Consider the following 23,265-nt stretch of genomic DNA (forward strand, 5'->3'; position numbering starts at 1 on the left):
AAATTTCAGCTAAGGTTTCAGTTTCCATTATTTCTAGGCAGATTACATTAACAATAAAGAGAACTTGCCAGCCCCATACCAACAGGAACAAGACATTAGTAAAAGTTAAAGCCTATGAGGTTCGAGCTATTGCTGCCGCCTGGGCCTATCTATCTCATTTGTCTTCGGATGATGAGAAGAAAGCCATGTTTTGGAGCTCTCACACTGCTTTCTGCTCTTTTTAACTTCCTTCATTTGACTACTAAAGTGAAGGAATTTTCTCCTTGGGCCCACTCATTGTTGTTGCCCATTTTAATTCTGTCTCATTTTAGTCTCATACTCTTCAACGAGGGTGAGTATTCCTTGTGTGTTTGTTTTTATTCACCAGTTGTGGGATCATCAGCCTCCCACCACATTGACAAAGTCAGCTATGTGATAGCAGCAGGTACCTAATTATTGTTATTAAATGTAATTTTTTTAAGGATACAGCTAAACTTAAATGATTTAACACTTATCTGCTGCTATTACCAGATTCCCTCCCCCTGCCCAGCATTGATGCCTCACTATGTTAGATTGCTCCCAGGGAAACAAGTGAAGGGTGGGAAGCATTTGCAAGTATGTGCAGGGTGTTCCAGGTGCAATGCAATGTTCACAAATCTTCTGGTTCACCGTAAAGGTAGAACAGATTCTATTCATACAATTGGGGTATTTTCCACCCAGAAAATTATCAGTTATGCAACTAACTGTAGCATGTAAGTATTATATCATTAAAATTGGTTGACCCCCCCACCACATGTTCACAATATTCTTATTTGTTGTTGTTGTAGGGTTTAACGCCATTTTTCAGCACACAATAGGCTATACATGGCGGCCAGTATTAATGGTGGAGGAAGAACCCAGGAAAACCCCGGAGAGAACCACCGACCCACGAAAAGCTACTGGCAAGCTTTCTCACATACCCACATTGGCTGAATCGGAGACTCGAACCCATGCAGACAGAGGTGAGATGGCTGTGATCCTTAACAGACAGCGCTTTAGAACACTCGGCCACTCGGGGCCCCTATTCTTATTTAATGTTAGCTACATTAGCTCAGTTGGTAAAGTTTCAGGCTAGTATTCCAAGGGTCTTGGGTTTGATATCCACCCATCTAGCCTAGGTCAGCTACCTCAGCTTAGGAAAGAAACTTAGCTCCCATTTCCTTGGCATGATATAGCCAAATAATGCGTTTAAAGTGCCATTAAAACCAACAAAAACAAAAATAAAATCTTGTTTAACATTCAGAAATGAACATACTAATTTATTTGGTATTTGAAAGCTGAAACTTGTATAGTTGTAGCATGTTTCTAAAAATAGTTTATTTTATGAAAATTAAATTAATAAATTGTCAAAAAATAATATTCGAATTTGCTTGTGTACTAATGTTGAAGAGATTCATGAATACAAGCCAGAACAGCTAATTCAGTTTTGATCAATATGGGTAAGAATGTTTCTTTAGACATATTCTATCAGAAAATTACTTTTGATGATGCCCATAGAATTATTCTCTTTAGCATTAAAGTGGAAAACCTATTTTTGACCTTTTGTTAAGACCATCTTTGCTAGCCCTATCTACACCTTGACATATAAAGCAGATATTTCTGAGCTTTGGGTCCGTGAATTTCATTGGATGAGGCAGCAAGCCACAGCACTCAATTAAAGTTAAGTTGTTCAAATTTAAAGACTGTTCTTACATGATCGAGACAAGGGGAGCACACAGCTTGAATGGACTGATAAATAAACAATTTTCCAGTGCTGGTCCATGTTTACAAAAATACCTTTCACTCAAATACACCTGTATAGGCTTCACATTTGCACAGTCATACTTTCAATGCTAAACTTACAAAATATCCTTTTTAGGTCAGTTGCCACCACTGTTTTCAGCCGATGTACAATGCACTACACTATTAGCTTGTTGGCATTGCATACTGAGGGAGGCAACACATGAAATCCAATAAATGTTTCTAGGACAAAACACCAATATAGCTGTTCGATCCGCCAAAGGTGTAGATAGGATTATCGGAACCTTGGCTAGCAAAGCTGATGTGATTAGACTGACTGAGCCAATTTTGATCAAACTGAAGTAATACAGTAACAACCTCTGAACTAAGAGCTCTCACTAGTATTTGTTTACTTCCATGAAATATTTAAAAATAAAATAATTATCCTCTACGATGAGGCCACTTTCTTGCTATGGCCACTTGTTCGAAGTCCAAACAGGGGTTTTAATTATGATGTTTTATCATAATTTGCAACATTTCTTAGCACATACTGTCAAAATTGTGTTCTGGTATTGATGTGACTTTGATAAGAAAGTTATAGAAAACCTATTTATAACTTCTCCAGAACAACTGAGTAAACTTTTATGGAAGTTGGTAGTAATAATTGTTATGTATGTTTAATTTGCATTGTTTGTTAGTCAGTTTTTTTATTTTTTTATTTCAATATATGTTTTGGGTAATGTAAAATTGTATAGCTGACCTTGCCCAAAATCAATGACAGTTTTGTAAACAACATTGTTTACCTTTTTCTGACTGAAGAATAAATATTAGGATAATTATCTTGAACTGAATCAAGGACATTGTATTTACCATGTTTTTTATTGTCATTTTAGTAACAAACCTAATTATAACTATGATTTTATCTTGTAAACATTTGGAACCTTCTAGAATGAAATATTCTATTAAGTAACAGTTTTTTTTAGAAAATGAGAATTTTGATCTATTTTAAGTCAAGGAGTATACATTCTTGTTTGTTGGAAAAATTGATTATTCCTGCAATAACATCCAAAGCAGAAATTAGTCTTATTGTTGTGTCCATTATTTCATTAGGATTGGAATTTATTTATTCAAATTATTATTCACTGGAAATAAAAAGTGCTCACCTAAATTGATAATCTTGGAAATAGAGACTTAGATTTATAGTGAAATTCAGACAAGGATATAGTTTTGGATACTATTATTGTGACTCAACAAAAGGCTTTTGGCATATCATTAATATTCAAGCCATCACAGGCACATCAACATTTACAGCATTGGATTTATTTTGGACTACCACTGATGTTTATTTAGAACTTTGATCATTAGGACTTGTTTTAGAAATTCTAGGATTATTTGGGATTTAATTGACAACACTGATAGGTATTTTTTTTACATTTTCACTTTGTATTTTAAAGAAATAAATTGTTTTGTTGAATTTTGCAAAACATGGTTTTCACTGTTTTCTGTTATATGGTTTATGACCATAGAGTTGTAATAGTAATGTTTTGTAGTTAATGGTCCCTCAGGTGCTTGTGTATGGTGGCATCCCTTGCAATGGTGTGACTTCCTTATGATGTTGTCACTCCATCTGTTTTTTACAAATTGGATTTCTACATTTGTTGTCCATCATCTACAGTATCCAGAATGGAGTAAGGAACAACCCTATTGATTTTGAGCTCAAAAGGTGAAACAATAAAACAACTTGCAACCAAATATTGTTGGAGAACATTCATATTTATTCTATGCAATTAAGTATAAGGCTGAATCTAAATTAGTGTATGTCCTCTAATATGTATTACTGGTCAATTTTTTTTAGCTGATGTCTTGTCAACTGTCCTGTCAATTTACATGATGGATCTCAGCCAACTCCTCCCTCAAGCAGATGAGGTTCTGATGTGTACGCCTCAGACAACACTGGATCAGGTGAGTAGTGAACTAAAAGTTCTTTACTGTATTTTCAGTTTTTCATAGTATGGTTGGATATTCATTGATCATCTCACCAGCAAAGCATATATGAAATATAGATATATTTGTTAATGGCAGTTTTATCATTGGTGTTGACAGTAGCATCAGTGTGAAAGCTTTGCATGTGGTTTCATTTTTTTGACACTATTGTATGTCCAGTTTTGAAACTTGATGGGTGCATCATCTTGAAGGGGGACTGCTCACCAAGAACAAAAACAGGTTACAGTGATTAACTTTCCACATTCCAGTGAGTACTAGTACATTAATGTTTTGCATTTGGCTCTTTTTTGCTGGCACTATTGTGTGAACAGTTGTGGGCATTGATGGTTGCATTCATTTTAAAGGGTAATATTCATGATGAACAAAAGCAGGTTACAGTGACCTTGTTTTATGTTCCATAATGTTAGGATTTTTGCATTTGTCTCCATTTCTGTTAAGCTTTGTTTATATGGTCATGTGTGTATTCATTGGGAGGAATACAACACACCAAAGTAAAGAAATGGTTATATTGGATTGTTTTCTATGCCAGTAATTGCAATACATTTTTTTATATCTTGACTCCATTTTTCTCACTCTTGCTTTTACAGTGATGAAACATAATAGGAACATTGATTTTTTTCACCCAATATTCACACTTTTGAAAAGTAAGTCATAGTGACCAAAATTTTCTTGTACATGACTTTTTTTTGGTAATTGTAATATACTGAATTATCATTTTTGTTGCTAATTGGTTTGTTAATTTTTATTACAGAACATTCTGAAGCGGTGTCATTAAATAATTATATGATTGGTGGACCCCAAACCAAAATGCATCCTTGTTAGCTTGCTACAAGCTTGCCACAAGGTTGCGGCAAGCTTGTATCATCAAAATAAGCTTGCAAATAAATATTTGTTAGCTTGTGCAAGCTTCCATAAGCATGGCACCATTTCTGGTCGTTTTCTTACCAATATCTGCAAGCTTGCACAGTTTGCAGGCTTATTAAAACCGCAAGCTTCCACATATTTCCAGACTCAGTTTCTTAGAGAATTTTCATTTATTGCCTGCTATATGCATATAAACTGCAAATAACTTTTAAACAATTTCAGATAGCAAATCTACAATAAATAATTGTATGCTATATATGACCTCAGTTAATTTAATAATGTGGATTATTTAATTTCCAGCAATTACATTTTGTTATTTTTACTATTGCCAGATTTATATATTTTTTAATGTGGCAAATATTAAAACTTAATAATAATAAAACTAATAATAATAATAAACAACTCCATTATGTACAGTTGCAAGATAAGTAACTGATTATGATTTTATTTCCTGTTATTATATATTTTTGATAATGAGAATTTTTTAAACAAAAACGGTGGGGGGGGAAGAGCCATTATTGATACAATTCTGTTGTTCTAAACATTTAGTTATCATCATGTATATTGTGTCCTGTGTTATTACTGTTAAATGTTGTTGTGAATAGGATGAAATAGTGTTATTACTATTATTATTATTATTATCTGCTTCCAGAAGAAGCAAATCATTGGCATTTCTTTTCAGACTAAATAAAAAGCTTAAAATGTAAATAATTATTATTTTCTGAGAGAGAGAGAGAGAGAGAGAGACCCATCCCTATCTGCCAGCATTCTAAAAGGAATAAAGGTTCATGAATTTAGCTTTTCTGAAAAAAAGAAATTAAATGATACAATCACACAAGAGTGAATGTGGTTTTCCACAACAGAGACCTAATTCGGCATCGAGACGTCAACAACAGTTAATTCCCTTGTTTTCAGTCTTTAGACTGGTGTACAAATTGAAATCTACATTTAACATACCTGAGTCATGAAAACAAAATGCAGCCTTGGTTTCAAAGAGGCTCCATTTTCAAAATTGGACCCTCACAATTTAGCTTGTTAATTCGAGAAATTTCATTGCAAGCTGTACCAGTACATGTGCAGCACCTGATCATGGAATTCCAAAGAGAATTTAAAATCATGGAGTTATCATGTTGGTGAGTAAAATCAAACATTATTTTGCATTTTGCCCATTTACTGGACTGCAGTTTGGTGGCCAATTATACTGTATTATACTGCACAGTGTTTGCTTACAGTACATTAAATGTCAAAAGGTGACTTTGTAATCTTTGCACATAATCATTGAGACAATAACTTTGCAGATCATTGTTATTTACTGCTGCACCTGTCAAACTGCAGATTTTGATGCATTGTTGTCAGTTATTGAAAATAGGTTGATGAATTTTGAAATTACATGCAAGCATCTTAATCTCATTTCCATTTTTCCTAGGGACATTTTTCTTCTCGCATATCAAATTTAGCAATTATCCATTGCAATTAACTTTAATTGAGACAAGTTCAGAGATAACTGGATTGATCTGGCTTTTTTTATAGTTTTAATTTTCAATAAAGATTGTAGAGAGTCTATTTCAAAGATCTCAGACTAGCAAATGAGTAATTTCTTTGTGTTCTTCTGTTTAAAGATGTAAAGTATGATATAAATGTCATTTGAGATGTAAATTATACACTCCTACCATATTTACCATATATGTTGGGACACTGCATATGTTGGGACACCATAAATTAATTTTAAAGTAATTTTTGTGTGAACTGTATGTTCTGGGCAACATCGTTGTTTTTTTTAGTTTTAAGTTGTAGGGCACGTTTTAAATCATTTGAAAATTACATGTCGGAAAATGCACTTCAACTGAAATTTTATTTGAAAAAAATAAAACTGTACTTGAGATAAAACTCCACTGCAGCAGCATCTCATCAACACAACCCTTCTCCTGCACACATACAATCCATTCTTTCGGTGCATAAATATTTATTTAGCTTTTTCATACCGTGAAAAATTGTTAGAGGCAACACCTGAAGTGGACACTGCAAGGACTAAAGTCTGATTTTTTCAAATCTGCACCAGTTTAATTCTCACACTTTTGACCCCATCTTATCGACAGTTCATCCAGGAATGTGATCAAAGTACACTAGAATTTCATCCATGTTAATGATCATATTGTCAGCAAAATCATCTGCTTCTCTTCTTGCCTGCATGAATTCATCACGATTTTATTTTCTTCAAATCTTCTGGATGACGTTGGGTCATCGTTGTCCATGCACAAAGCACTATATTGTGTCACTTTAAAAATTGTTCCATTGTTTGAATTTATTTTCCAAATTACCATAAATACTGGTGAAATGGAACCAAAGTTAGCTTCCATATCTCAGCCGTCTTTGTTTATTTAAAACATTCAGCACACTAAAGAATCCATAGTTGGCTTTGTCAGCTTTCTTTGCAGTAAAGTAACCTTTGTATTGATATCCTTTTTCAAAAAAGAGGCTTCAGAGTATCCAAATTTGGCTTCTGAGGTCGGCTTGCTTTGGAATTTACTTCTCGCTGCCAGTTGTGTTTATTCACCACCCGAGCTTCTGTGTGCTTCCATCTGTAGATATGATTAATACAAAGGAGCATTGATGTCTTTGGGTAAATAGTAATGATACTTTTGTAACCTGTGCTGGCAAAAAGATTGTCACTCAAGAGTGCACTCAAGTGAATATGTTTTCAAGTAATGATTTTTATTTGTGAGATACTGTCATGCAGTAGACCTGGATATAATTCAGTCAGGATTTTTTTGAACCTAACACTGTTTCATGCGTAAATGACAGTTGTCTTCAATATATTGATTATTTCCCTCTTGGGGGCCCCGAGTGGCCGAGTGGTCTAAAGCGCTCACCGTTCCGGATCACTGCCATCTCACCTCTGTCTGCGTATGTTCGAGTCCAAGGCTCGGCTAGCGTGGGTACGTGGGAAAGCCTGCCAGTAGCTTCTCGTGGGTCGGTGGTTCTTTCCTGGGTTTTCCAGGGTTCTTCCTCCACCAGTTATACTGGCCGCCATATATGGCCTATCTTGTGCTGAAAAATGGCGTTAAACCCTACAACAACAACAACAACAACAACAACAATTTCCCTCTTGTTTGTGAAATCATCTGCTTTTCTTCTGGCCTGTACGAATTGATCACATGATTTTATTTTTTCCAGATCTTCTGGGCAATGCTTGGTCATGGAGGTCCATGGACGAAACACTATATTGTTCTATATTGTTCATTTTAAAATTTATTCCATTGTTTCAATTTATTTTCAAAATTCCCATGAATACTGGTGAAAAGGAACCAAAGTTTGTTTCCATATCTTGGCTGTGTTTATATGTTTAAAAGAAAAAAATCACTTAAAAGAATCCATGGCTTCCGATGTTGGCTTGCTTTGCAATCAAATAACCTTTGTATTGATGTCCTTTGAAAAAATAAAAAGATAAAAAAATAAACCAAAGTTGGCTTCTGAGCTTGGCTTGCTTTATAATAAAAATAACCTTTGTCTTTGATGCCCGAACAGTAAGTTCTGAGAAGGAGTTTACTGCTCGCTGCCAGTTGTGTTTATTCATCACCTGGTCCTCTTTGTGCTTGGCATCTGTAGCAATAATTAATACAAAGGAGCATTGGTGTCTGCAGGTAAATAGTAATGATACTTTTGTAACCCATGCTGACAAAAGGATTGTCACTTGCATTCAAGTGAATGTGTTTTCAAATAATGATTTTTACTTGCGAGATACTGTCATACAGTAGACCAGGATATAATTCAGTCTTGATTATTTTGCACTTAACACCATGTCATGTGTGAATGACAGTTGTCCTTAATATATTGGTTGATTATTTCCCTCTTGTTTGCGATTTTGTTGGATCCAGTTTTCATTTGGATAACATATTCAAACCTTTGAGCAAAACCAAACACAATTTGTTGCTCAATGTTCATGTCAGTGAACAACATGGTGTGTGCTATCAGACATAAGCGATACACACTACAGTATGGAAGCCTATGCTACATGTATAGATTTCATGGATATATTTTATTCTTTAATGCTCATGTTGAAAAAAAGGAACAAATGATAACAATACAAGGTTAATTTCTTTCTTTTGATTATCGAATAAGCATTTTGTTTATCTATTTTATTGCAACTTGCATGGGGGGAGCAAAAATGCAATACAAATTTATTTCATTTCATAAGTTATGGGACATATGACCTAGGTGAAAAAAAATTTCAACATAAATTCTGGGACAGGAATTTTTTTCTCCAATATATACATTTAATGCAACATATGCATCTTATTTATGATTGCTTCTAGTTTATTGGTATTAATATTCTTGATAAAACAAGCCTTTGTGCTTTCTTGCCATCTCAGTTTTTGTGATAATATATTGTTGTCAGCATTTTTGTGGTAAAAACTAAAACTAGTAATGCATCAAGGTCATGTATGCAGAAATTATTATCATATTTTAGAGTGTTGCTAGAGACAAAAGACAATAAAAGAAGTATTTTGAAACGTTGTAGAACCAAAACTTGCATCATCACCACATCTTCCTTTTTTATATACCAAGATTATTTTGATAATATCTATCAGTATTTTCCAGTGGTATTAATTTCCCAATCTACTGTTACTAGTTTCTTAGGCAATATATTCTCAAAAAATGTTTGCTGTATCAAAGGAAATTTTATGTAACTTTCACCAAAATTGAAGCGCATGAAAACGAATTTGTCATTTCCAAATAATTATTGATGGCATGTGTTCTGGCTTTAAAATATCCCATTAAAAACACATTTATTCGAAGTACACATGATAGCAACTTGGGATGCAAACATAACAACTTTATATTTAATAGAAAATATTGAATCAGATGGAGGAACATAGACAACTCCAAAATAAACATCATTGTCAGTTTCCTATCCAGTTTCGTCAGCTTTTAAATCAAAGTATTTAATCCAAGTCAGATTGAAAGATAGTTACAAAAAGAGAGGTATATACCTTTCGACAACACTGTCTTTAGTCATCAAATATGGAGTAAAGCTATGGTTTTTCTGCCAGACTGACTAGGAAACTCCCCTTGTGACCATGCCCAATGATGTTAGGATGATGATCGCTGTAGCAACTGGTGTTCAGATATGCATATTTGTCTTGTACCATTTAATAAAAATCACCTTTACTTCTCTTGCCCATGTTCTGTATATTCATCTGTCTATTTCTCAGTCTCTTTTTCAATCTTCATATACTCAGTCTCTTTTTCAGTCTTCACATACTCAGTCTCTTTTTCAGTCTTCATATACAATATTTTATTGTGTTTGAAGACCACTTGTATATGAATCCCACTCAGTTTGTCCTGAGAGAGGTTTTCATGCACAGGGTTGACCACATACAATCTATACTGGTCATTTTTTTCTGCAGCTGGATGTATTCTGGAGGAGGACTATGGCTGACACAAGCAGTAAGATCCACTGTCTGGTCAACAGTGACCTTTTGGACTTTGAGGTCAGTGACCGCGGGGAGAAACAGTTAGAGCAGTACATGCAGCAAACGAAACATCTTGGTAAGAAACAAGGAGTAAAATATGGTTATATTTAAATACATTGGATTTATGTGTATTCATGAGGTATAAAATTGTATGCATTACTTTGGTTTAAGATCCATTGAAATTTGATATACGGTGAACCACTTTTATGACATGCTTTGTTATAACATGATTTTGGATATAGCAGTGTCATGGCATGGCTTCTGAAATTTTTCAGTAATGTCACCAATTGCTTGATGTCATAAAAAGCTTCAGTGCCAACATAAACAATAGTTTGATTTTATAATTTATCCTGATGTGTTGAAGAAGAAAAATATTTAATCTTGCGTCTGTTTTAAAGGAACCAGCTCTGTTAAAAGCTGATAATTGTTCACATAATTATTACTGAGCCCTGTTCTCTGTCATGATTAGACATTGCGATACATACTATAGCCATGCCCCCTGCTTCAAGGTCATGGCAAGAAAAGACATAAACTTGTGACCTCTAGTCAGGTGCAGGTAAAACTTTTGAATCATATAAATATATTGTTATGCATATGTATGCTACCCTATAACTATTCATATTGGTACAGATTCTTCCATATCTGTATTTCTAATTGTATGTTAGATGGAATGGTAGTAGAACTAGCTTTATTCGATCAAAACCTAATTGGGAAGTAAGAACTTTACTGTAAGCAATCAGATGTTTGTCTTACTATGGCAGACAGTCAGTCATCACTGAATCTTGTGGCAGATAAGGGGCCAAAGAGTGATATCTTGAATCACTTTTATTTTAAACATTACCAGAAAGGTGAAATTTATCAATCACTGTCTGAAACACTTTTGCCACATTATCAGAGGAAGATATCCTTAGTGCTCAAGAGATGCTTTCATGCCTGAAACCACTTTGTACCATGATGATCAATGTTGGTACGGAACAAATTCCAGCAATCTCAGTCATCCTGTTGTTTCAGTACTGGCTCTTGGTCTCTTCAGTGATACATTCTGAAGAGGCCTAGTCATTTATCAGAGATATGAAAAATGCAGTTACATAGGATCTCTCGTCAAGGTGCATTGAGTCTGAAACAAAACAAATTGCTGAGCTGGTAACTGGTATGGATCTAAGATTCAGAGCATTGCCAATTCTTCAAGAAGATGAGAGGCTCCAACTGTATAACCAGCTGGTGACATAAGCTTCCTCTGCATTTGAGTCGCCTGGTGTAATAGTGAAAACTGAACCTGCAGAAGGTCAGGTTGTGGAGTCACCATTAACAGCCCTCCCAGCTCATTCAAATGTAGATGGCCAATCTGGTGACCCCCAAGTAAACATAATAAAGGAAGAAGTTGGACAGTCATCTCAAGCTGTGGTGTCAACTTGGTCTACTATCAGTACTTGGAGAAATATTTATTGTCAGCATTGAGACACCCAAATATGTATGGATGAGAGCATTAGAAGTTGACAAGTACAAGAATGAAACTTCAGTAGGACTACCTGGGAATCCTCTAATCTGGTGGAAGGACAACAGCTACAGACTCCCTGTTTTTACTAATCTGGCCCAAAATTTCTCTGCATCCCAGCTACATATGTTCCAGCTGAAAGAGTATTCAGTAATGCTTGGGTTATGATGATGGCCCAAAGGGTAGTTATTAAAGTCGAGCATGTGGAAGTTTGTTGTTCCTCTCGAAGAACATTGCAATAACTTAAGTTTCGCTAAATCATATAATTGCAACTTTTGATGTCTCAGCATCTTTATGTACTGTGACATAAGTCAGATGGGAATGTACTGTGATGTAGGTCAAGTAGGGATATATTGCAACAGAGAGTCATGGTGATGTATATTAAAAGGAAGAAGTAACAATTATTCATTCCTATTCCTATTTTAATATCAGTCTGCAGAAGTATTTACTATTGTGTTTAGATTTAATTTGAGAAGAATCATTTATCGAAAATTATTTAAATTATTTATTGGAATTAAAAAGTGTTCATAGACTTTGAACTGAAACACTGTTTTATGATTATTGTGAATTCATTCAAAGACATTCTGGATTATATCATTGTGGTACATCAAGATTGTTGGCACATTCAAGGCTTTTGTTACATTACTACATTCCTGACCTGGAATTCATTCAAAACACTCTAATCTTTTGGACTTATGATAGGACTTTTATGATTATTTGGGATTTCATTCACAATACTGTAAGTTCTCTTAAATTTTCATTTTATGACTTAGAGAATTAAATTACTGTGGAATTTTCTAAACTTGGTTTGTTTTTTCTGTTAGTTTAAGAGCATTATAACAACCATGTCCATATATTCTTAGATTTATCTTGTCAGTGAACTTTTACCAGTGAGGATGTCATGAGTTTGAAACCCTGGCTGAGTCATACCAAACTTATTAAAATTATATTTACAGCTGCCTTGCTAGGTACTCAGCAATAGTGTTTGGACTGGTTGGCCTGGTGTCAGGGTAATGTGACTGGGTGGTACTTGACACTACATTGTCTGCGGCATGATGCCCCAGTGCTAGACATCATTGTACACAGTCATCACTGACAAATTCAAATGGTCTATCATGATAGACTACTTGGTCTTTGGGTAGATAATAACCTGTCATGGACTGAACATATCAAACGTATCAGTAAAACTGTCAATTCAAGTTTATGACTTCTTAGTAGGATAAGACATTTTCTCCCTGAAAGGCACAGAAAACTATTTTATAACAGTTACATACAACCCTGTTAAGACTACTGTAATACAATATGGGGTAATTCAGATGATAATAACATAGCAAAGCTGGCACATATTCAAAAAAGAGCATTTTGGCTAATATCAATCTAGAAAGAAAGCAAGGAAAATTTAGGTGGTAAGTTAAAAATATTACCTATTAACCCTTTACCACATAGAGCTAAGTTACCCAGTGCAGAACACTATAAATAGAACACCTGTTACCTATTCGACTCCATATGCATAGGCCTTCTTGTTAAATGTTAAGCAATATAGTGTATGTTATGTTTAACAGCAATTTTAACCATTTTACATTTTTGGTACACATCTATTATGTGTGGAAAGATTTAAGAGTAAAGTCCAATTGTTATAGCTGTGTAATTATTTTTCACAGAAGAATTTTTTATATGCATTAAAATCTTGAAAGAACTCGTTCACCGTCAAGTCAGTGAAGCCGCGTGACCAACTGTAGCTGCCATTTCTCATACTCAAAATTTACAAGTTTTTTTGTCTGCGTCTACATCACTAAGTCATCTGAATTTCATAATTTATAAAAACTAATTGCTGCCTACATCAATATCAGAGCCTTTATGTAAGTTATTCAAGCTTTCAAAGTTGTGATTCTAATCATGAAATCTTTGTAAGTACTGAATGAAATCCGCAACCTCCATTTTGGAGTGTGGAAATTACGGCCCAGTCATTTAAGTAGCAGATTTCGACCAGAGCATAAGCACTGACCACGTGATCTGACGTAATTGTCATTCACATAAATGAATGTAGTATCTAATAGGGGATTACCCCCGAAGATGGCGCTACAAAATCCGGCTTAAAATGGCTGATGTTTACAGCAGGCATCAAAAGGCACTTCCATGTGAATGGAGTAGAGGGGTCGAAAGGTGCTTGCATAAGGTAAAGGGTTAAAGCCAAATTAATGAACAGGATATCCAATAATAGTGCTCCTGAATTTTTACAATCACTATTCCAGTATAGGATACCTGAAAATACACCCCACCTGTGATCCATGTGTACCAATGTGTACCAAACAGTATAAAATTTCCAAACCAAATATTTAAAACAAGTTTCCAATTCTCTGGAACTTTGCTCTAGAATAATATTCCAGTTGAGGTTAGAAATACCCACTCTATCTCCTTCTTCCTAACCCAATATATCCAGTGGCTTTAGAGATGCAGCTAAAATCAATAAATTTCTTTGTATGAGGGCCTCAAGGTAGATTATTTGTTAGCTATTTGTGTTACCCTCTTTAAATAAAGTCATTACACTGCAGACATCATAGTAATTTGACTGAAAAAATGATTCAAGCAAAATTTTTTTTCAAAATCCATTCAATCCAATCTTACCAGTGAGGATGCTAAGTTTCCCATGCTGTTTGTTTCAACTTAAACCAAAATTGCAAGCTTATTTACCACTTTGTCAAAAGCATTTCGTTTTTAGTTCAACATTCCAAAATCAGTTATCAATTCCAAGCAGTATCAGTGTTATTCAGGATCATCTTTAGTGAGCTGTGAATTTTAGTTTTACAATCCATTTTGAAAGGGCTATGACACATGTCAATTGAATGGCACTTCAGAGCTTTAAACAACAACATAAATTAGATGAAACTGATTAGGTACCTTATGACATTTTGAAATAAAATAACTGCCATCTTCTTTGAGGATGAAAAGAATTAAATGTAACAACCCTTGAACAATTGTTGAATTTGATATGTGAGAGGAAAAAAAGACCCTAAGAATAACGGAAATGAGATTAACAAGCGTGCATTTAAATTTTATAATCTTGTAATCCTATTGTTAATAACTGACAGCACTGTATCGATTACTACAGTTTGGCAAATTTTGCAAGCTTGCAGACTTGGAAAAATTCTTTTTGCAAGCTTGCGCAAGCTTGAACTTAAGATTTTGCAAGCTTGTAAGCTTGCAGACTTGAAAAAATTCCTTTTGCAAGCTTGTACAAGCTGCCTTACTAGCTTGTGTAACCTCAGCTAGCTTTCATAAGCTTGTCGTAAACATGCATTTTGGTTTGGGGAGGATGATGGGAATGGGCCATTGATGTTCATCTGGTCCATACATTGACTTGTTGTACTTTTATGACCTTTTGCAACTTTAGACCATATTTCACATCTGAAAAATCTGATTTTTATCATGTGAATTGTTCTACCTATTGTTTTTCAGTTTGGGAACACCAGTTATTATATTATTTTTTTTGTTCATCATAGTTACGTTTGTTTCCATTCAGAATACCCAAAATTTCCAAGTTTATATTTTATAAACTTGGATTGTGATTTGCATTAAAAGTTGCCATGTCAACCATCCCATTGTCTTAGCATTAATTTTGTTTTTAATGGCCAAGTTTTGCATTGGTAATAGTTGATTGCCATATGCATTGCCAATTGATTCAGTTAGGGACACAGAAAAGTCATAGTTTCAGATACTGGTGGATTTTGAAGTGGACAGCATATTTTGCATGTGAAATTTTCAATTTATTTCAGACCTTCAGTACAGACTAATTGTGGTCTGCAGTGCTGAGAATGAGTTCAAATCACGAATTATCACAGCTCTGGACAAGTTCAGACGGCCCCCACTGCCAATTCCAGACATTCATCATATTGCTGACTATGTTGGGAGGAAACTTCAGGTGAAGGCAGAAAATACTGCTGCATCTGTGGACTTTGACAGGTATGTGTAGTATTATCTTTCTGTACAAAACTATAGCAATTTCTATGGTGATGTGCTTTTGTGTTATGTTTAAAAAATCAGTAATGCAGGTTAGTCTTGATTCATTTATTAAATTCTGTGTTCGAATATATTATACTTCTGCATAGGGTTTTTTTCTTTAAAAGTTCTTTGGTATGTTTATCAATTATATAAATGCAATGTATATTAGTAAACTGGAATCCTGCAAAAAAACTCAGATAAAACTGCATGTAGTTTATATTTTTATATTAAGAACACCCAGAGACACATACTTTGCTGTTGGCATCATGATATTACAAGGTTTCACCTGGTTTGATTTGTGACAGGTCAGAATAAAGTATTCAGTATATAATTATTTCTAGTTTTAAATCAGATGTCATTGTGTTACTTTTGCCAGCAAGGAATTGTGCAAACATGCAGAACATTAGGCTTGCAAGGTCTGTTTATCTCTTGACTATCCATAAATACAACTAATTGGCATCATCTTAAAATAAAACAGTCTGATCCTGTATCCTGTCATTTTATAATCATTATGTCTGTATAATTTTCATGCATATCATCAATATGCCGAATAATACATTAGTCAGAAGATCCAAGACCAAGTTCATAGGAAAATGTCTGGTAGAAAGGCAGATAACAAGACCTGATTCTAAGTTACAAATTTGTAAAATAGTTAATTTTTCATTTCTTTTTCCCATCTGCAGTGTTCATGGTAATTATGTTGTGTACTTTGTATGTTTTGTTTTATGCGCCAATTGCCAACCAGATTTTCACATGTTTTTGGGGAATTTTAGGTTTTTCTTGCCAGGAGTTGATGCTTCAGTAGCAAAACACAAAGTTCACAAAACACCAGTCTTTTAACTTTTGCTAAATTATTGGGAGCAATCTTCATTTTCAGCTCCAGTGTTCGTGTCGTGAAGTCCTGGCGAGCAGGGGTAGGAAAGTCCCTTTATGTCAAGAGAAGGAATGAAGAACTGATGCAGAAAAATCCTCAACACAAGATGACAGATCTTGTAAACATCCCCCTCCAGGAAAAAGAGATCAACACTTCCCAGGTGACTCAAAACCTTCTAACCCATATACTGCCACCTGGGGTCACCACTCCACGCATCTTCCACCTGGACATTGCACATGAGGTAATTTATTAACTAGAGAATGAAACAATTTTAACATGTAACCTGCCTTTTAAACAAAAGAGGAGGAACATTGAATTCATATTTCCATCTATCCATCGATTCATCTAGTCATCAGCATTGTAATCCATCTGTCTTACTTTTCGTTGAGTCAATGTAAGTGGAAAGCATCTGTCAACATTTTGCTATTTTAAACCATTTGTCCAATTTCAGCCAAATATGGTAGAGAGTGCCGTGAAATGAGGGGCTTTCATATTTATATAAATAATCTGTCATTTAATGTGACTGCAATTATTAAAAATATAAATAATCTGTCATTTAATGTGACTGCAATTATTAAAAATAAACAACCTTCATTTTCAAAAACCACAGAATAGAATTGGACTGAATTTTACATAAAGCACACTGACAGAAATGCCTTTCCAAATTTATACCACTGATGCTTATCTGCCATGAAATTTGAACTCCGATGCTAAATATAGGAAAACCTTTAAATAAATTCTTGTTTGGAAAGCCTCTGTACAGAATTTTTCTAGATTTGACAGAAAGCACACCAGCAAGCCCACATACAAGGAAAACTAGACATAGCAGTCACTTTTCTTATGGCAGTGGCAAGATCAATAGTTTGCTATGGTTTTGAGTTATGTTTTATATTTTCATGCATTTTCTGAGTGTTTTTGATAGACTCACATCATACTTGACTTGAATCATTATCAGGCAAAAGATATTCACACACCTTTTTACTTGTGGTCAAGCTCGGGTATAAAATTTGTTTTCAGGTGTTAAAGTTTATTTCATTTGTTGATATTTTTTAAACCCTTGATCAATTCTTATTGTACATGGCTTTAATCATTATGAAACTAAGAGAATTTATTCTGTGATATGCATGCTTACACCTTTAATATTTCAGTCAAGGTCACAGTCATAGAAAATTAGTGTTAAGGTTGTGATTAAGGTTTTTTCATTTGCTTATATTTCTTGTCTCCTTGGTTAAAGTTTTTTTATTTTCTTATATTTCTCCTTGGTTAAAGTTTTTTATTTTCTTATATTTCCTATCTCCTTAATGGAGTTTGTTTATACATTGGATGAATGTTATGCTCGTACAACCTTTTGTCTTTGGGGACATTTGTCCACATGGCATTTGTCATGGGTTCAACATTCAATTTACTTTTTTACCTTTGGGTGAAGGTCACAAGGTTTACAGTGATTTGTTGAGAGTGTGCTTGACATTCAAGGCCTAGCCTTATGTTTCTACTTTTTGTCTCTAACCTTAAGTCTGTATTATATTTCAGGTCCAGGAAGGACTGGACTTTTTCTTATTCAATCTTCTGATCCTGGGATGCTTGACAGACAAGTCTGGATATGTATGGAAGCGTTCATCTAGAGATCTGTACCTAGTGGAGACAGTGCCAATACTTGAATTTATTCAGGCGAGAAAGGTAAATTTTGATTCCTGTTATAAAAATGGTAGCAATCATTCTTCTGCATGCAAAAGGAACAAGCTTTAGTCTGCAACAAAGTAACTTTATCTTAAATGTTGAATTAACAATGGTTGATGCCAGCACATTATTGTGATCTCTGTCTCTTGTCATACACCCACCAGAAGGGGTGGCAAGTTATGTTATCATGTCGTCTGTCCAGCTATTAAACTCAAGTTCTCTACCATCTATAGTTACCAAACTTTGTTGAGGGTCTGCACTTGAGGTAAGGAGGAAGTGAATCAGTTTTGGGTTAAAATACCAAATGGAATGATCACTGTGACTGAAAAAATGATTTCAGCACAGTAACCTTTGTGCATATATTGCACTCAGCTAAGGAAACAGCCTATCAGTTTTGGTGTCAAAAGTTCAAAAATCAAGGTCAGTGAGACTGAAAGAAGAAAACTGGTTTCTTTGCAACATTAGTTTTACATCACAGACCTGGACTAAACTTTGTGAATGCTTGCACTTAGGGTAAGGGAGCAGCCTATTGATATTAGGGTCAGAGAAAGGTCAAGGCCACTGTGACTGAAATAAGAAAAGTTGTTTTTTGTATGATAACTTTAGTGCTAGACCATGTACCATGACCAGTGTGTTTGGTGGGCTTGCACATAAGGAATGGAAGAGGTCTATTGACTTTGATGTCAATAGGTCAGAGGTCAAGGTGAATGTGGCTCAAGTTACAATTATTAGTTTGCAGATGAACTTTTGTTTTAGAATAAGTTCCTTGACTACACTTTGTGCATGGCTTGCGTTTTGAGTAATTAGGAAATCTATACATTTTGAGGTTATGATTATGGTGAATCTTTCAAGAAAAAAATGGTTTCTGTATATAGTAACTTTAGTTGAAAATTGCATACCTTGAGGTACAGGTTATTCAGACCCATTAGTCACAAATCCCCAAAGCCAATCATGCGACAATAGTACATGCATGTTTGCATGTATGTGCAGATTCTGACTGGATTCCTTTATGGCACATTTTCGAAAATGTTTTAAGTTTTTTAAATTACACTTCATAATTTGCAGTGTGGCATACATGTTTTGCAAATACAAATCTAGTTTTGAAACATTTAAGTCTGCATGTTTGCAGTGGGGGGATATGTGTTGTTTAATGCTAGATCTAGTTTTTGGCTGGGATGAGATTATCATCAGTTACATGAGTTTTTATGGTAACAGTTTACAGAAAGTAACAATGTGAAAACTTCTTCATTCATCACCAAATCATCATTTATTTTTTTCTGCTTTTGTTAACAGGGAGGCAATACAAGCTATGCCCATCACATATTTGACTTTCTGCCATTCCTGACCTGCCGGTCACCTCAAGAAAGTTTGGATATAATCACTGGCAGACAGAAGCCAAGGGGTGAGAAGTTTGCTAAATACTCTCTTAAAGTGTCATAACTTTGTAATACAGTCCTGAAAATAAGAGCAAAATTTTATTCCATTTAAATTTCTTTAAGACACTCAATGAGAATTTTTTTTGCACTTTCAAATATTGTAGGGATTATCTTTAACCCTTTACCTGATAGAGTGAATGGCTTTTTAGCCCTTCGATACACATGTAGCAAAGTTACCCAGTGCAGTGCACTATAAATAGAACACCTGTTACCTATTTGACTCTATACACATAGGCCTGCCTGTTAACTGTTAAGCGGTGTAATGTATGTTACGTTTAACAGCAATTTTAACCACTTTATATTTTTGGTATACATCTGTTATGTATGAAAAAATTTAAGAGTAAAGTCCGATCATTATAGCGGTGTCATTATTTTTCATGGAATATTTTTTTATGTGCTTTAAAATCTGGAGAGAACTCATTCACTGTCAATTCAGTGAAGACGCATGACCAACCGTAGCTGCCATTTCTCATACTCAAAATTTACAAGTTCTTTGCATCTACATCCTAAGTCATCTGAATTTGATAATTTATGAAACTAATTGCTGCCTACATCAATATCATAGCCTTTACCTAAGTTATTGAATCTTTCATAGTTGTGATTCTAATCGTGAAAACTCTGTAAGTACTGAACGAAATCAGCTACCTCCATTTTGGAGAGGGGAGAATACGACCCACTTACTTTAAATAGCAGATTTCGACCAGTGCATAAACAGTGACCATGTGATCTGACGTAATTGTCATTTGTAGAAAAACTTGTAAATTTCGAGTATGAGAAATGGCAGCTACGGTTGGTCACATGGCCTCACATGATGGTGAACGAGTTCTCTCGAGATTTTAAAGCACATACAAAATTCTTCCGTGATAAATAATTACACAGCTATAACAATCGGACTTTACTCTTACATTTTTCCACATATAATAGATGTGTACCAAAAATGTAAAATGGTTAAAATTGCTGTTAAACGTAACATACACTACATTGCTTAACAGTTCACAGGCAACCGTATACGTATAGAGTCGACTAGGTAACAAGTGTTCTATTTATAGCGCTCTGCACTTTGTAACTATGCTTTATGAGGTAAAGGGTTAAGCAATCTGCACAGAAGTATCAAAAGGAATATTCAGATTTGTTGCCATGCTTGGAAAATAAAGCAAAAGAGGCAAGAATTACAATTATTTATGTTAGGCTGTGAATTACTGGATTTTCCGAGAGATATAAATTTTGATAAATAATTTTTCACTGCCTATCAATAGTCCTTGATAACATTATGACCAAGAAATTTTAGTAATGGTCTAATGGTAAATATGGCCACCTTGCTTGCAGACAACCAAGGTTCAAATCCAACGATGTGCAGATGTTTTTTTTTTGGTTTTTTAGCCTTGAATTGTGAAGAATACTTTTGTTTTCTATGCAAATGCACTTAAAACACAGCAGAATATAAATGGTAAATCGCTGACATTATTGCACAGGATACAGTAAGAAATCTGCGATTTCAGTCTTTTACGCATATTGCAAGCCAGTACATATGAGCATAAAATATATAAAACATTTACTTTCTCAGAGTGAATAATGGATATATTTCATATTTTTGGGGAAAAATTTAAGTATTTTCACCCACTCGATGAGATAGATATACCCATCATTCACATGGAGCAAGCAAATATCCTCTCTTTATTATACATCATGCATCAATCTGTGTATTTCTTAGTACTAATAGCAGGAGAGATGATTGTTGTTGCCAGGTGAAAAATTTTAAATCAGCAAAAATTACATTGAGGTTGGAGAGCTAGCAAGAAGCCATGGATTTCCACCAGAAAGTGTTCAGTTACTTATTGTCAGCAAATGCGTAAGTGAAATTTACTGGAGCTGACAAAAAACACTCAGGCTTGAAGGACTTAAAAATTTGTATAAATAAGTTCTGTATCTACTGCCATGTATTGTTGCAATTACTAAAAATTGGAAAATCTTCTAACAACTTCTTCTTCCAAAAAAGCAAACACTGCTCAAAAGAATTTTTAAAGAATTGTCAAAATGTACCCAACTTTAAATGCATTTCAGATATATGTAAATGATTTGAACTTGATATTAAATCAGGCCACATGACTGAAAATAAATAAACATTTAAACAGCTTTATGCCAAAAAAATATTCAATTTGACCATTGTTGACACAAAGCATCCTGATATAATGATCTTTGAGTATTCAACAAATGATATTGCTATCCTATCAGGTGAAGATCGAAGCAATAGAAAAATCATGAACAATTTGCATAATATACACTTTAAACAGTGCTAGAAGAAATTACAGCAAAAAAGCCTCCTACAAAAGCATATATCTGGGCTGTCTGATCTTTCATTTCTCTTTTAGATGTCATCAGAGTGAGTGATCTCAGTCCCACATAGGTCTCTTGCTTAAACTTTTTTTGGGCCTGTTATTGACTTTGTATGTTTTTTTATTTCTTCTTGTTGATGGTGGGGGAAAAAATTGTTTTTATAAGAATTTGAATTAGTTGAAATTCAGTACAAAATAACATATTGAATTTGGAACCTACTTGGTTCCAATACACTATTGCTCAAGCTCTTGAGTAATTATTTTTTTCAGTGCTCCAGTTTATTGGTATAAAAATTTAGCTTAATAAAATTAGAAATACATAACAATTTTTATTTTGAAGTGTACCAGATAGGCTTCCAAAAATCATGTATGCCTATTCATCTTCAAGAAGCTCCCTTCTACTTGATGTATCTATGTACAGTTCTTGTTGCTGTAGTAATTGGTCAATCAAATACTTGGATTTGCTGTTGCTAAGATTGTCATGCATGGATAATCTGTGTTTTAAAATGTGACGTCTAAATGTAAAGAAGTGATTACAAGCTTCTTTTCTGAGATCTATTTGTTCAGTTTCAGTGATCGGATTCTCTTGTGAGACCAATTATAGCTGAGATAATTTATGATTTTAAGAGTCTGAAAACAAGAAAAAAATTAGCAGCATTCTCTCTCTCTCTCTCTCTCTCTCTCTCTCTCGCTGCATTAAAACAAAAAACATAATGAAAATCTTTTTATAAAATTATAAAATCAGACCATGCAAAAGACATGTTACTCTTCACAGTATGTGTGATATTTCTTGGCTTAAAAAGTGAGGAACACCATATATATACTCTCAGATAAGTCACTCCTGTACATCAGTCACACAACCATATTAGACCTTAAAGAAATGTTCCATGTCATCCACTCATGTATATATTGAATTCAACTTGCCAGGAAGTATACATGCATATTACAGAATACAAGATTATTATTTGAATTTGAAAGAAGGAAAAAGATACTGCATGATGACAGTAGAAATAAATGCAGAAAAAGATTCACATAGGGAATAAAATGAATTTTATGTTTAATTATAATGTCTGAACCTAAGGAAATGTTGGACCAGTTATCTTGATGAAAAAGAACGAAAATCTTGTTCAACACAAGTTTTTGTGAGTTTCTTTAAATCATAAATTGTTCTTTGGAGAATATTCACTGAATTCTCCATCACGATTTAAATTAATGAGAAGATTAAAGACTTTAAAACAAATGAAAGGAATGTCACTTCATACTGGAGCTTATTAGTGGGGGTATATTCATTAGCAGTTAGTGGAGGTATATTTGATAACAGTTAGTGGGAGTATATTTAATAACAGTTAGTGGGGGTATATTCATTAGCAGT

At 34.3% G+C, this 23,265-nt stretch overlaps 1 protein-coding gene across 1 annotated transcript in view; it reads left to right on the plus strand.

The window, feature by feature from the left end:
* The window catches only part of LOC149786033 (E3 ubiquitin-protein ligase rnf213-alpha-like), a 260,766-nt gene that overhangs the window by 154,801 nt on the left and 82,700 nt on the right, over positions 1-23,265 (plus strand). The window contains exons 26-31 of the mRNA XM_089978105.1: positions 3,593-3,699; positions 10,014-10,155; positions 15,348-15,534; positions 16,451-16,688; positions 17,978-18,124; positions 19,418-19,526. Coding sequence (XP_089834231.1) covers positions 3,593-3,699; positions 10,014-10,155; positions 15,348-15,534; positions 16,451-16,688; positions 17,978-18,124; positions 19,418-19,526 — 930 coding nt within the window. The remainder of the gene's footprint in view (positions 1-3,592; positions 3,700-10,013; positions 10,156-15,347; positions 15,535-16,450; positions 16,689-17,977; positions 18,125-19,417; positions 19,527-23,265) is intronic.

Source organism: Sinohyriopsis cumingii, chromosome 12, assembly GCF_028554795.1.
Source record: "Sinohyriopsis cumingii isolate HCF-2022 chromosome 12, ASM2855479v2, whole genome shotgun sequence".
Taxonomy (NCBI): Eukaryota; Metazoa; Mollusca; class Bivalvia; order Unionida; family Unionidae; genus Sinohyriopsis; species Sinohyriopsis cumingii.